At 34.5% G+C, this 16459-nt stretch overlaps 2 protein-coding genes across 2 annotated transcripts; one reads left to right on the plus strand and one right to left on the minus strand.

Moving 5' to 3' along the window:
- The first annotated feature begins 3675 nt into the window (after positions 1-3675).
- LOC145890539 (coiled-coil domain-containing protein 170-like) lies at positions 3676-9516 on the plus strand. The gene is made up of 16 exons (XM_082981646.1): positions 3676-3840; positions 4187-4260; positions 4344-4383; positions 4536-4652; positions 4778-4888; positions 5372-5517; positions 5718-5865; positions 5918-6103; positions 6233-6361; positions 6457-6549; positions 6606-6701; positions 7105-7305; positions 7676-7849; positions 7984-8226; positions 8451-8687; positions 8935-9516. The coding sequence occupies exons 1-16, from the start codon at positions 3733-3735 to the stop codon at positions 9235-9237; spliced, it is 2406 nt and encodes an 801-aa protein (XP_082837772.1). The 5' UTR covers positions 3676-3732; the 3' UTR covers positions 9238-9516.
- Positions 9517-9593: 77 nt separating this feature from the next.
- Positions 9594-16006, minus strand: LOC145890538 (MLX-interacting protein-like). The gene is made up of 22 exons (XM_082981645.1): positions 15897-16006; positions 15379-15554; positions 15220-15314; positions 15057-15163; positions 14843-14934; positions 14627-14716; positions 14317-14461; positions 14152-14241; positions 13849-14027; positions 13485-13614; positions 12507-12601; positions 12300-12443; positions 12138-12240; positions 11985-12077; positions 11802-11854; positions 11383-11530; positions 11281-11324; positions 11111-11224; positions 10923-11050; positions 10600-10853; positions 10419-10527; positions 9594-9854 (listed from the first exon to the last, which is right to left on the minus strand). Exons 1-22 carry the CDS (start codon positions 15928-15930, stop codon positions 9851-9853), a joined length of 2427 nt encoding a protein of 808 aa, XP_082837771.1. The 5' UTR covers positions 15931-16006; the 3' UTR covers positions 9594-9850.
- Between the last annotated feature and the right edge of the window lie 453 nt (positions 16007-16459).

Below are 16459 nucleotides of genomic sequence, written 5' to 3' on the forward strand. Positions count from 1 at the left end.
ATGGTCTGTTTATCTGTGGAAAGAGTCGCAAATATATAGGACGATATCAAAGACGAGGCAGAAACAAAAAGATGGTTTCTGAATTACGCAACAAAGGAGACTTTTAAAAGAAGTAGCACAATATGATACACGCAAAGCAAGCGCAAAAAACTAGCGAAGGCGTGTGAAAGACGAGGTGTAGGGGAGACCGGGGATACCTCGGACACGGGGATACTTCGGACCAGGTATTTTACGTTACAATTAGGTATTGTTAAGACACTGATACAAAAGCTTTATGTCTCCATCAAACGTTAACAGGAACTTTGAAATTAAATCATGTCTGCTTAAAAAATTATAATCGAAAAAGTCAATTTATCAGTGAAACCAAGTTTTTCAATTTGTATGTGTAAGGCTATATATCTGTCACAGTTAATCAAAATGCAGTAATTTTTGGTTGATTGCATATTCATATGTCTATTCTTGGATAGGCCAATGGTGATTTTTTGTAACCTTTAAAAATACGGCCATATTTTAATAATTTCTATGTCGTCACGTGGTCGGGGATACTTCGGACATCATGGCAAGAAATCGCCAGAAGACCACACTTTTTGAGTTTTATGAAAAATTATCAGGTCATAGAAGAGAATATACAGAGGCTCTATGAAATAATCGAATTTCGACAGGAAGAAAAAGCCCCAAAGATAAAAAATCGTTTGTTGACCCGAAAATCTATGATATCCGTGCTGTCGTAAAGGTACACGAGTTACCCAAAGCATGAACGTGTGGAATGGTCGAAACGATAAGTGGCCACGCCCCGATTCCTGAAAGCTTGAATGATATTATATGCGCCAATGCCCCAATGGTGACATTGCGCCAAGTTTGATTTCAGATATTTGTTAAATAAACAAAAAAACGTCTGTTTAAAACTTGCTGTCCGAGATATCCCCGGTCATATCCGATGTTACCCCGGTACCGGATGACTTCGGACATTTGAGACCTGTTTAAAAAATTGGCTGAATGAGAATTTTCAGTGAGCTAAAACGAACCAAAACCCTTTTGTTTTTTGAGCAATGCTTTACTACTTACAACAAAATAAAATTTAAGAATGTAGTTCATAATTTAAAAAAAATATGAGCAATTTTCCCAAAACCGTCCGAGCTATCCCCGGTCTCCCCCTAAATGTAAAAAAGTAGAAAAGCGGTTTCGAAAGACCAAGTTTAAGAAAAATATTCAAAGGTTTCGAGTTAAGACAAACCGATTTCCTTACAGCTTCCCCACCGGACAAAAAGTGTTTTCCGAAAACTAATATATGCGCGCGCAGTTATCCAGTCCTACACATACAAAGTCGTCCGTCGTGGCATGCTCTGCGTATCTCCTGACTTGCGTCGTTCGTAGGTATAGATAATAGCTTCATTGTAATGACGCCTTTTTACACAAAGGCCGTGAAGTAGGCATTGCCACGAACTTTATCTTTTTTGCTTGGACGTGGATGTGTAGATTTTGCGCCGCGGTTTCAGGAAAACTTGTATAGGTGTATAGTCGTAAAAATGCTTTGTAACGGGTGAGGTTTAACTGGAGAAGGAAACATATCACGAAACAGTAAACTGTCCATCAAAATTTAAAAAAAAAAACGAACCAAAGGTGGTTATTCTAGATTGGCTACACGCATGTCGGTTAACAATCTGGCCAAATCATCAAAAACATACATGCAATATACCAACAGCACAACTTTTGCCGTCCGCACAACCCGCTGACATTGGCTGTGCTACTGGTAACTAGTGATGTTCCCAGTTTCAAATTATCCGGCCCGGCCGGATCCGGATAGTTATCAATCAAATCCGGCCGGATAATTTGGATCCGGCAGTTTGTTAACACCGATTCGTGTATTTTATCGGTATGGCAAAAATGTTTGATTGCCAAACAGAATGCTATGTTAAGGTTAGCCTGTCATGAGTGAAACAAATAAACGTGGGCATTTATTAATATGGTATAACACGTCACGAAAAACCTTAATAACAAATAACAGAAAAATCTTACGTCGGCGAGTATCACAGACTGGGTCCCAAAAACGAGTAATTTGCGAAATGTTTGTGCGTTTTTAGGACGAAAATGCGTTCCCAACTATTCGGTAAAAATAAGTGTATTATGCGGCCGGGTCCGGGTATTGAAAATTGGTCAATATCCGGCCGGGTACGGGTACCCGGATCCGGCGCAACACATCACTACTGGTAACTAGAAAAATCGTGCGAGGACTTCAACCCCAATGAGGCAAACAAAATAAAATAAAAAATGCAGGTGTTGAAGAGATGACCTTAATTCAACAGGCCTTAGGTGTCGTGCTTTTCGCAACGTACCCATCGCGCACATTGGCATGAAATTATGTGATGACAATAACTCGCTCACGCAGGCTAGTTTTCACGCTGGTATATAAGCACGCTCTCTTGGAAATTAGCTTCCTAAAAGTCAGTATAACGTGTTGTACTTCTTTTGTCTTTAAAATGTTCCTTCACTAAAACGCCTTGATTACTTAATTACTGCTGGCGCCTGATATTGCAATGTGTCTTTTAATTTTCAAATAAAGCAAGTCTGCCAATGAAGTCAAATTAGTTTACCTTAAAGAACACGCAAAGCAGACTTAGTTCAGTTATTAACAGCATCTAAGCTGGCGTACAAAACCAGGCTCTGCCAAAAGTTTAATCCATGTTAAAAACTGCTCATTAAATGTCTGACGGTTGTAAGCTGGAACGACGGGGCAGCAGCTGGTTGCAACCCTGGCAATTTGTGTCGACGATGCTGGCACAAAATTCTCAATCAACGTCGGTTGTTGACTGACCTACTGGCTAGTTGCCCTAAATGGATTGTTTATGTTTAGGTTGACTTTGTTTTCCGAATAACAGAAAGTAGTTGTGTTTAAATTAACCTTATTTATTATTTGTTAAAGAAATGCCTATAATTATTTTAACTTGATTTACGCAGTTTGTTTGGTTGCCTAGGTTACCTACATGGCTTAATTGCCGAAATACATGGTTTATAACACTACTATAATGTGGCTGCTTCTACCGGCTACAATTTTTTCGCCTGTCACCAGCTCGGCAGGTTTTTCCTATTAAATTGTCCGATCAGGAATTGACCTAAACCGGAAATTATTTCTTTTTTCCCCATGTCGTTTTATTGGACATCACAACTTGGACATGCATTGAACGCGTGATTACCATGACTTTGGTTTTAACTCTCGGTCATAAGATAGATACGCCTTTTTGGGTCTTTTTTTGGATATACATGTGTTGTGCGGAGACACTAGAATGGTCAGAAGGTACAAAAGCATTGCGCAGCTGCCCTGGTAATTGTCTCTGGGCAATGAGTTTTACTCGACATGCTTATTACAACACGTGTTTACGCAGAGGAAATTTTCAACAAATTTTGTCCAGAAAAGCCACACTGGACAGTCCAACTTCGTCGCCGAAAATAGTGACAAAAAAACTTCCTGGACTGAACAGCGTAAACTCCAGGACCCATGCCGATAAAAGGTCCTCTATTATTTTCGAGTTGTATATGCATTCTGTAACGCTCATCTGATTTCATAGTTTCTTAGCAACTGTTCTGTTGTAGTTACGCGCTGTCACGCTCTACTGATTACGACAAGTATAACGAAGTTGTTGGTTGCTGAAGTTACATGCATGAATCTATAGGAAAGCAAAACTAGGTAATTTTAGTTACAGCTAATTGTATTTCAGGTTCGGAGAAATTAGGGCTATGTCTTCCCATTACAGAGGCTTACATCGTATTGATGTAAACGAAAACAACGATTTGACAAATTTTGATTACCGTCAAAATGCTTCCAACACAAGAATGGTGTCAGAGGTAACTTAACATAGTTGTATTTATGTTGTGAATTATAAACAACATGCAGTTATGCCAGATTGAAATAATATCATGCAAGCCCAAATTCAAAGAAATGTTGTTTGCAGAGAATACTTTTTTTTCTAAAATTTACCTATGCAAAAACAATTACCTACTTAATGCATTAACATATGGAAATGTTCTGCTAATCCTTGAATTGATCACATTTACCGAAAACAATCCTCCGCACAAGTTACAAACTATCCAATCTGGGTTTACGCATTTCATGCAAAAAAATTATGCCTACAACCCTTTTATTAAATAAAAATGTTTTTGAAAAAATCGGATACATGTTAATCTGTCACAGCTTCAAGCAAAACTAAAATCATACAAGGCAGAGATTGAAAGGAAAGACGGTTTGATTAATGAACTTTCATCAATGTAAGTTGGTATTATAAACAATCTGTAGCTGGTGACAAAACATTTGATGAGAAAATCTATTTTAAAAACTACCATTGTTTCAGGTCTCCAAGACACATGCATGCTTTTCCAGGCAGTTCACAGGTAAATTATGCACTTAAAATTCACTTTTCACATGTATTTTGTTTGTTTTACAGCTTTTGTTTGATAAATATTTAAGTTTTAATGTAACAGACAGCTTGATAATTTTTATTAACAACCTAAACTGACTTCGTTTTTTACAAAAAAAAATGTAGATTGCTGATCCTTCAAGAAAATGGGAAGAAACACTTAATCTAGGCCCAAACTTTCACACTGATTCATCAGCAGAACTGTCACGGTTAAGAATGAAAAACGAAAATCTGTCAAGTGAAGTAAGACTTTATCTCATTAAAAACAGTTGGATGAAACCATTTTTTATATGACTTAGTATTTTAGTTGATAATTTGGCATCAAACACTTATTTGAACTTGTGACCTTAAAGGTTGTTTATGTGCAGCTGATGGAATCTGAATCAAAGTTAAACTTGAAAGACAAATATTTGAAGGAATTAAAATCAAAAATTGATTTGATGAATGAAAATTCACAGAGGCAAGCACTGAACATACAGGTACAAATTTTGCTGTCCTTGCAAAAATAAATTGAATTGTGTATAAGCTGCAGACAGATGGCCACTGTTTCGACCTAAAAGGTCTCATCAGTGCAGCTGGTGTGGCTTTCAGATACCTTTGCTGACCAAACGGCCAAGCAAAGGCTTCCACTTTGTGGTGACTATACAATCACCGTCATCCGTTGGGCACCAAACTAGGTGCAACCAAAACAGAGAAAACAAGGTGGAAACACTATGGCCAAGCAAAGCTCAACCAATAGTGCCGTCAGGCCCCAATAATATGAATTGTGTATAAGCTGCAGACAGATGGCCACAGTTTCGACCTAAAAGGTCTCATCAGTGCAGCTGGTGTGGCTATAAGACGACTTTGCTGACCAAATGGATGAGACATTTTAGGTCGAAACTGTGGCCATCTGTCTGCAGCTTATACACAATTCATATTATTGGCTCCACATTGCTTATCATAAATTGAAATGTTTGAAGACATTACAAGAACGAATACAAGCTGCTGAAAATCAGTCTGGAGAACTTCAACAAACAGCAACTCGGGGTTCCACAACAATTTATGCACTGCAGAAAGAAAATAGAGATGCACAAGAAAAAATAATTGAATTGGAATTACGCCTGAGGTTTTTTGCTTTTAAACTCTTCAAACATACTTCTTGTGGTCATGCTGCCTTTTACAATTTAGTTTTGTTTTAACTCAAAAAAAACTAAAATTGCAATTCTAATGTAAGATTTGGGAATAGGTGTCTTTATGCTAATGTATTAGCAGACAGCCTACAAAACCTAATGAGCTTATAAAATATAACCTTTGATTTGTGTTTAGAAACCATGCAGTTATAAATGAGGAAACTCAGCAGAATGCTGATTCAAACAAGCGTAAATTGAAGGAAGTTGTTTTGCAGTTGGCTGGATCATTAAACGCTCCTTATGATGAGGAATCTGGTGATAATTTCACCAGTCTTATTGATAAGGTACAATTATTACCTCTTGCTACATAACATTCATTTTTGGACCATGTGATAGGTTAAAGAATTGACTCAAGATAAGATTTTGCTGGAAAGCAAGATTGCAACACTGGAGGACACGCTCAATGCCCACAACCTGGAGACAAAAGCTAGCCGTGAAACAATCATGAGACTTGTGTCAGAAGTTGGAAAAGAACAAAAAAATGCATCAGAAACAAATTATGCTTTGGAAAAAATAAAAAAAGTAAGTTAAGAATTTAAGTGCAATTTTGGTGCAATATTACACCCTTATTAAATAGACTAACAGTATTTCTGGCAAAGTTATGTGTATGAGATATGAATTGTTTGTTGAGATGCGTTGTTTGTCCTGCAGGACACAGAAGATTATTTGAACAAGCAGGAGTGTTTGGAGCGTGAAAATGATTTACTTAAGCAGAGAATTCAGGCTTTGGAAAAAGCAGTCGATTCTTCTCGAGAGGAATTGATTCAGACCAGAAACAAGGTTTGATATTTGGTTGTTTTTTTTCTTTTTTCTTATCAAAGATTCTGATAGTTTAATTTACCATCTGTTTTTCACTTTAATAAATTGTGGTTAAGGCTGCAATGATGACAGATGATTCCAAACGCTTAACTCATGAACTCACCTCTTCTGCCTCAGAGTTCCAAGTGTTTAAAGAAACAATCGCAAAGGTTTGACATTCTTCTTTTCCAATACTACTTAGTTTAAAACATGCATTTCTTGTTAGTTGTTGAGCACATATGATTTTGAAATTGATTGCACAGAAGAAAGCATTAAAAACAGGATCAAAGAACTTGCAGCACATGATCGTGATTACAAAATGGTAAATCAGAATGTTGATGGCTATTTTTGCCACATGGCAAAATTGAATTTGTTCTTTATTATTTTTTTGTAAAAACTGCAGTTTAATTTTTAATTTATTTTCCATAAAAGTTAGATTGATTTTTTAAACTTTGCTAAGAATTCAGACAAAAAAAATGCATGCTTTCATCTTTTGCAAAAAAATTCTTAATAGTAAATGGAGCAACAAACATTGAACACCAAAAAAACCTCTCTTCCTTGAGTTCTTCATAATTTTTTGAACTTCATAGCATAATGTTTTAACAATGATATTCTTTGTTTTGTTTTATTTCCAAACTTTTTATTCAAATAGAATCTAAACAGATCCCAGCTCATTAGTGACTCATAATTTGTGTAAAAATATACATAATTTTTAATTTGGATAGAAAACAGATTCTCTCAATGATCAAGTGAACGAGCTGACGAAACAACTTGAGCAACAATGTGAAATTTATCATGATACAATTCGTCGAGCAAAACAAGCTGAGTCATCGACATATCAACAGGAAAACAGAATGAGGGATTTGGAGAATGAACTTCTATCAGGAAACATTCTCCACGACACTTTGAGGAATGAAAAAAACAAAGTAAGGTTATATATTGAAAGTTGATGCTGGAAATACATTTGCATCTTTTAGCGCAACATGAAGACCAAAGTTTTGTGCATAGGAATTTTATATTTTCGGTGCCAATTTTTATAAATCTTTGAAGAAGTATTTTGAGTCACTTTGCTGCAAAATTACACCTAAAAGAATATGTCGCATATTTTTGAAATTAGTTAAAAAGCATATTTTCTATGTGTGACAAGACCCAAATATATGTTTCTCCAAACAATGACAACATAGCATAACGTTTTTTTGCTTTTGTCTTGTGTATTTGCCCAAAATTTGCCTTAAATTTCTGTTAAATAAAAAAAAATTTACAGAACTATTTAAACATTTTGTTTTTTGAAACAAGTTCATGAAATTTCTTCAACAAATGTCTGACGCCATGGGGATGACAAGTCTGGTTCTAGATGTTGGATACGATATGAACACCGAATCTCTGATAGCAAGAGCAAGACAACTTGCTAAACTTGAATCTGATGCTTTGGTGCAGAAAACTTCGACTAATCACAATCTTTACAAAAAGGTAAAATTTCTAAATATGAAAAAGTTAATTGGCTGAGTTTAATACATAAAAAAATATTTTACCATTAATTAAGTCCAGGAATGTTGTTGACAAACAAAATTGTCTAAATGATTTGTTTTTACACATTTTGTCAGGTCAAAATTTTAAAGGAGCAATTACAAAGCAAGGAATTACACATTGAATTGCTGAGAAAAAAAATTGCCCAACAAGATGAAAAAGAACAAACACGTTCTGCCTTGGCCATTGATAGGGATGATGCAATCATAACAGTACAAAAACTACAGAAAAAAATAGAAAGATTGCAGCATGCCCTTGGTGATGAGAGAGTAAAAGTGACGCAACTAAAAGCAAAACTAGCAGACACAAACCAACTAAAGGTAACCTTACATCATTTCTATTTAAGGATTTTTTGACCTGGAAACATTTTGAAAGTATTTAACATAGTTGAAGATGTTTAAAGAGCTATCTTTCAAAATTCACAATTTGTGTGTATTCCATTTTTCTTTTCGCAACTTTAAATGTTTATTGCATGTTCAGCTTTGATATAGGAATCATTGAAATACCCAACAAAGTGGATGATAATTTGGAAGGTATTTTGTAGATTGTAACAATGGATCAAAGAAAGAAAATTGATGATTTGTCAACTTTTGTTGACAAATTGAGCAGCACCAAAGATCGTCAACGTCAGAAACTTTCATGTCTTAAGAAGGAATTAAAAATGACAGAAGATGATGCCGGGCATAATTCATCAAGCCTTAAAATGCAATTAGAATCTCTAACTAATGACCTCAAGTCCAATAAGCTTCTGCTAGATGAAGTAAACCGCAGAGAGAAACAGGTGACAATAATTATGTATTATCGTATTTGTACATATAAATAAAAATAGAATGACCCTGCATTAGTGCCCTGTACATGTTTGGCTTGTGAATTTAACGAAAAAAGTTAAAATAGTAGTTTTTTCAATGTAGATTAACACACAACAAACTTTACTTTGAAGTTAATTTACTCTTAACAGGAATGCATTAGGATATCAAATCATTTTGTTTCAAATAATTAAAATTATTTGGTTGACAATTTTGATGCAGCTTGTTGATTTTCGAGAAGTTGTTGCTCGGATGCTGGGATTGGATGTGACAAGTTTAGCAATCCCAGATTATGAGATTATTTCCCAACTGGAGAAACTTATCCGTAACCATCACATCGGGGCTGCTGCTGGTGCAGGCCTTGATCGTTCACTCCAACTCATGAATCAACGTTTTGCTTCTGGGTATGAAAACGAAATGAATCAAGTGTATCAACCTCAGCCTCCAATGCACAGAAGTAGAACTGCAAGTCCAAGAAAACATAGACATCATAGATCGAGATCTATTTCACCAACAAGATATTGAATGTGGGTCAATGTTTACAGAAGCACAAAAAGTTGTGCAAATTATTCAATTGAATGTAGATTTAATATTGGAGGCCTGTCTTGCATTATTGTTATGTACTGTGAACTCTGCTAGTATCTCTGAACTGAATGAAACATGATAGATTGTAGAAACGTTACATTTGAAATCCACATATGTAGCAGTGTGTATTGTTTAAATCATAGATTCCTGTTTTTTCCGTAGTGACACACTTTTAGTATGTGATGATTAGAAGCACCAAATATATTTGCACTTAACACTGAATTTTTCATGGAAAAATCACTCTTGACTCCAGAAAAGTAGTTCTGCTCAAAATAAACTTTGAAGTTTCAACCACACAATAAAATACAATCGTTTATGCGATTGGATACAAAAGCCTCATACACGAAAAAAATTATGTGGAACACAATTTCTGTTAAAGCACAAGTAATAAACTGTGGTAAAAATGCACACATGTTACTTTGCGGTAAAGAGATTAAAATTGTGGCAAAATAAAGAAAGAGCGAGAAACATATTTTAATTCAAATGTAGAACAATAACAAAATTGCAGGAGCACCAAAATTATCCGTCTCATTGCAAATTTTCCAAACAATATTTACCTGGAAAAAGATATTTTCAATAAATGCCAAACTTCTAACTTATTAACATCAAATATCGAATAAAAAACTTTATATTATAGTAGACTGAGGGAAGATGGACACCTCGAGCAAAAAAAAAAAATTTTTTTATTTTCAACTGCGCATTTTAACCGAAAATGCCAAATAGGTTTGGGACAAGGCCTTTGCTTTCTCACAGCAAAAGTTCAGTTAATCACATGCATAGGTTTGGAAAATATGACGTAATTTTTAAACTTAGTGAAAGGTCGTTTTATGCAGTTACCTACAATCTTAAATAATTTCAAAAACTGTTTATCGATAAAATATATTACAGCTGTTTTCAGTTGTTGGTTTTTCAGTTAGGAAACATTGAATCGGCGTCATTATATTATAAAAATGAATGCTTTTTAGTGAGGCCTGTGCAGTGAAACAATGTAAACAATATGGCGAAATTTCTTGTTTAAGGTGGCACTATTTATTTAATAAATCAAGAAAATATCTTCCCTCAGTTTATCCTATGCCCTACAGCTTATGATGATAACACAAAAGAAATAGTGTTGAAACCACCTTTCAGTATTCCTCTCTTGTACAGAGTCTTCAATTTGTTTTTGCAGTTGTAAAGGTTGGGTAAGGATCGATGTTGACGTACTCAACACTTGCAACGATTGAACAACACCTGACAAAATTATAATGCACTTAACAATATCCAGTAAACAACCTCAAAAAGTGAACTTTACAACTAACATACTTGGGCGAAGGACAGGCAGGGCACACTTTTGGTCGACCCAATCAAACACACTTCGGCACAAATCTGTCGTGCTTGTAACAGAAACCATACATTGGTAGGATTCAAACCAGGGTTCAACTATTATCCCAAACAAGAAAAACTTCCAATCTCTTTTAGTTCTCTCCTTCACCCAATGCTTGTATTTGGTTTTAGATTCTTCAATATGAGGACGTGAAACCGGAGCTCCAGTGGCTGGAAGTTGTTGTTGACATGAACTAAAATGTAAAAATCAATTTATTGCCCTCTTAGCCATCGCAACAACTAAGCATTGTTGATCAATTAACCTGATGGATGATTTTAATTCATCAAGCTCTTGTTTGAGAGTCTGAATTTCATCAGAAACTTTTTGCCTTTCACTTTGGAGTGATTTAATATACTGAGTTGCTTTGTTCATAAGACTAGCCTTACTTATCTGAAAAAAAAATAGTTGTAAAATAACACAATAATGTAAGATTAAATCTTGAATTAAAACCTTTGTATTGGATTGAACATTGCAGTTTGGGAGATATTGTTGCAAGCGATTAAAACCAAGTTTAATGTTAAATCTTCGTTTCTGTTCAGCAGAAAAGGAACCAGATCTTTGTAGCTGGAACGATGAAACTGTTAATATTTATTCTATACTTTTTATTTAATGTTTTTTACCATGGCTGACCCATCATCGACAAATGTAGTGGAATATTCTTCACCTGCAACAACTTATTTATAAAGTGGAATTGTCGACTGGTATTATTTGTAACACCCTACCCTGGTCCATAGACACATCACTAAATGTCACCGGGTCGCTCACAAAAGACTTGGTTGGAGAAGTATTTGATGAGGAATTTTGATGAATTTGTTTGCTTGAAGATAGAGTCCTATTTGATTTTGCCACATTGCATTCTACTGATTGGATCTGTGGAAAAAATATTTTAACCCGCTGACAACAAATTTAATATAGATATATGTTACTTAAATAGTTCTCATCCTATCTGTGCCTGGCTAGGTTAGTGCTACAAGCACCAACTGCACTGATGAGAGAAGATACCTTTCTGGCTGAAACAGGGTGCACCACTGTCTGCAGTTTAATTCTTTATAAAATGTCAATCTTTTGTTTGTATTTAATTGTATTTACTACCAACAAATTTTAATTTCGTGTTAAAAAATATGTGTAAATATGAACAAACCTTTTGTGTTTCCAACCCCTGTCTCTTGATTGTTGATTTGTCAGCAGTGCTTTCTATTCAGCATAAACATATTTTAAATGTCTTGTTTTGTGGTTCAGGTATTATATATTACTTTCCCAATTTTTCATTTAATATAGCATTAGACACATAATGAATTAATTACCAAAACTAAATTAAACTTACTGTTAGTGAGAAGTTGTTTCAGAATAATCACGCTTGGAGAATCGGATGGTTTTTGTTCTTCATCCTGCTTTGTAATGCAAACAACAGGCTGATCTAAACAACATTTAATATACATTTATTATGAGATATTAAATGAAATTATAAATAACCAACCAATTTCAGGGTTTATATGACTAAGTTGGGAAGGGGTTGAGCCAGCAATGCTTTGAGAAATTTGCTGAATTCCAGGATTGTGTTGGAAAACTCCCACATTCATCTGCCAAGAAACTTTTATATATTACAGTTTGATGTAACTCCATTTTCTCACTCAAGTACTTGTGTGTTTGTGTAAATTATTCTGTCCATTGTCTTGTTGGGACCTTGCTTGGAGTGTGGGTAAAGAAATTGACGTTGGTTATTATCAGCAACAAAGCGTGTTCTATTGTTTGTTTCTGTGTGGGATTCACCCACTCTGTAATTCTAAAATATAAAAAAAGTCACAATAATAAAATCATGTTTGAATAAAAAACCAACCTAACATACATTTTCACTCATGTGTTGTTTCATTTGTTCCACTGATAAATAAGTTGGTCTAATCGAAGTGTGTTGTGGGACTTCAATAGATTGCATCAAGCTTCCTATATTCATAATGTATGCAACATGTTATAGACATGCATCTAAAGGGTTGGAAAAAAAACTTATCTTTATGAATATAAAACACTGCAAGCATACGCAGACTGCTGATGAACTTAAGGGTAATATATGTATTAATCCAATCACATACAATTTACCAAACATGCGATTAACCAGACTTTGCAATTATCAGCAACTATCATGTTATTACCAAAAGTGCAAATTTGCACTTCCTCTCAGCTAATATAACATCGTTTTTGATGAACATGCAACAACACAGAGATATTTCCTCTCTCTTTCTGCGATCAGGTTTAACTCAAAGCAAATATATTATGGCATAGTACAATACTATACAGGAGTTTGTGACAATTCATTTGTTTCAACAAAAATGGACTAGTTTCCTGCTGTTTTTTTTATATTAATTAATAGTTTCTGACAAGTGTCCAAAAAGTCAGTAAAAATTTCTGTCTTTTTGAATTTAAAACAAGTAGCTAACCTTCATTCACAAAAGCACAGGAGTTAGTTGATTATCTGCGTAATTTCTTTGCAGAAATGCATTCGGACATTATGTACGTAATGGCTTGAATTTTTACCGACACAGCTCAAAAAAATTGGTCAATGACTGACAAATGAAAGAAAAAACAGCTTCCCCAAAAAATAGCTACTTCTGCTGTAAATTATCACAATCATCAGTAATTGTGGTTTAGTTTTGTTTATTAGTAATTAAACTTTTGTAAAATATAAGCTAAAGAAGAATCCCCTCGCACTTTTTGTGAGCTTCCTAATCCGAATTGTAACATTCATACTGGAAACATGCTAAAGTGGATAATGTGACGTACTATATTTTTCAGAAAAGGAGGACATATGGTAGCTTTACTTGGGACTTACTTAAAGGAGAGTGTTGCGGTAGATTGATGTTCTGGTGGTTGCCTGTACTTCTGTTGTGGTCCAACTTTGATGTTTCAAAAACTGACCGATTTTCCACATGATGTTGAGGTTGAATATTAAAACCTCCGGTCTACACAAATCACACAAGTTCTTTAAATTAGTGAGGGTTGCACAAAGTTTGTTTTTACAAAAATGCTGTAATGTTTGTAAATGTGATGCAATTTAAAATTAAGTTGGTGTGAATATCCAATTTAACATATTTATGTCCCAATAAAACAACACTTCTGAAATAAAGAAAGAAAATGTTACAACCAACTAAAACTATAACAAAAGGTGGTTTTAGCAACTTCCTAACATTCCTCACCTGTTGAGCAGGAACATGGGACAAAGTAGTGAGTGAAATAGTATTTGGAATTTGATGTTCTAACACACTTGCAATGTCAGATGATATAAAAGGATCGCTAACAGAAGAGAAATCGGTGTGAGAAGAATGACCCCCACCAAACATGCTGTTTTGTGGTCTTTTTGTGTTGTTGAAAAAGTCTGCAACAAATATCTACAACTAATAAACCTCAAAATAAAATGTCTAATAGCAATTAAATAATAACTATGGCAAAAATCTTGATATCAAACATTTTCAGGGGAGTACTGTTAAACCATTAAAAACCTTGCAAGGGATCAAAATCAAAATCATCAACAGATGGTTGAAGTTGAAGCAAGCCAGGTTGGATCATATCAGAGTTAGTTGCGTGTTGGGCTAAAATGACAATTTCACAAAAATTACAAAAAAGTTGATGATATATAAATAGATGAATCATGTGAATAAACCCACCAATCTCCCTGGGATTTGGAAACTGAAAAGGTTGTTGAGACAAACTACTAAAAAGTGTATCGGTGAAGTCTGTGTATTGCTGATCCTCTCCGTACCTCAAACTTCCAGAGTTTTGGGTGACCAAGTCAGGATTGCTGGTGATGCACTAAAAATATATTTTGTTATTTAGAATAAAAATAGGACTTTGAATAACTTTAGAAATAAAAACACTTCCAATTTAGAAAACATTATTCCAGCAAACTCGAATTATAGTCAAAATGAAAATTCATCAATATTTTTTTTAAACATTTGTATGAAATCAAACTTTCACCCTTTCCATAAAAAATGCTCTCCATTTCTTGTATTCTGCAACGACCGTTTCGATTCTTCGCTTCCAATATTTTCCTTCCATGACAACTGCCTAACAACAAATCCTAAATTAAAAATTATATTTTTTGTTTCCTTTCTTCTGCATAGTTTTTGTGGCAAACTCGCATCCAACCCTTTTTTCTCCGATTTTTTTTGTGCGATTTTTCAAAAAATTTACCTCCGGTTTGCTGTGAGTCTCATAATCTCCACCAATTTCCATTGGCGTTACAAACTGAATAAATGAATGCTGCTTTCTTTTCATCATAACATCTGTCAAAATAATACAAACATTAAAAAAAACTTAAAATACGCTCAATAAATATATCTATAATCTTATGTAACTGTGAAAAAATATATATCTTTTGAAACTTCACGCAAAACATTATACATACACTGTATATGCCAAGTTCTCCATATTGCATTGTTCAATCGAATTTTGTCTTTCACTGTTAGTTTTAATCCCTTGAAATTTTTCCATTTAGGAGAAACAACCTTTCCTCTTGAAATAAAAAGAAATTTAAACGACAAAAACTTAACCGAAAAAACCTTGGTTACCCTCTGTAGGCAAGAGACATACACTGAAATAACCGTGACAATGAAGCATCAATGGTGATGTGGTTTGATTGACTTGGACCAAATTGATAAGTATCCTGCACATCACATCAGTAAATTGATTGGTCCAACAGAAACCAACACCACTCTTATACCATTTACCTTAGTTTCCATAGCAACATTAGAAAAATCATATCCATGTTTGATCATTATTGACTGCTCATGATGAACTGGAGAATCACGGTCATGATCAATAGTTTCTGTAATATCTTCCTGATCATCCGCTACAGATGAAATCATGAAATGTCCAGAGTGGATAACATCACCCTTTCGACGAGCTATCATTAAATAATAATCATTAAATAAAAAATCACATTACATAGATAATTCAGATTCAGTAAATTTAATAAAATGAAGATTTCATATTAATTTCAATTAGAGGTTATCTACAATTAATTTGTACTGTTTACTTAATTACAATATTTGAAATTATGCACAATATTTGATCTGGTTTGTCACCAATTGCACATAAAAATTGCTTCTTTTACATCTGTCTACCATTTTTCCAATCTGGGTGATTTATAGTGTTTCAAAAACCATCTAAGAGATTGCAAAACTACACATTAAATATATTGAGTTGTGGTGGAGAAATAAATTTTTAAGAAAGAATTTAAATTTACCTTCTCTCTCCTTACTTTGTATAATTTCTTCCATGATGCCTACCTTATACCACAAGGAGCATGCAATGGAATTATACACAACACCAAACTACGGTTTTATTGCATTTCCTGCATTAAATAAATTAAACATTAATAAAAAATATGGGGTCTGCTGCTCTGCTCTGGTGTACTTTTAGCAACGCGCCTAATATCTCGGCTATTCTTAGCACTACAAACCTGAAACTTTATATGAATGTTAAGTGACACCTTACGAGTTACCATGCAAATAATGACGCCATCACCTATGACGTAACGAAATTTATTATAGTTCAAAGTTTTGCTCTCTGTACGCGCTACACCTGTCAACGAACTGCAATGGCATACTCCGTAAGGTACAACACCCACAAAACCTAAATGTTATTTTATGAAAATTTACACGTCTCATAAGTAACCTGCATTGCGTCGTGTAAATTTTACTTATTTGTTAAATGCCTTTAACAAAAACGCCGAAGTAGTCCGCAGTTATTTCGAGATCTTCCGTACAAATCTGTTTGCATTTCGATGCCACAGAAAAACTGCCAGCA

Source organism: Ascidia mentula, chromosome 2 (assembly GCF_947561715.1).
Source record: "Ascidia mentula chromosome 2, kaAscMent1.1, whole genome shotgun sequence".
NCBI lineage: Eukaryota > Metazoa > Chordata > Ascidiacea > Phlebobranchia > Ascidiidae > Ascidia > Ascidia mentula.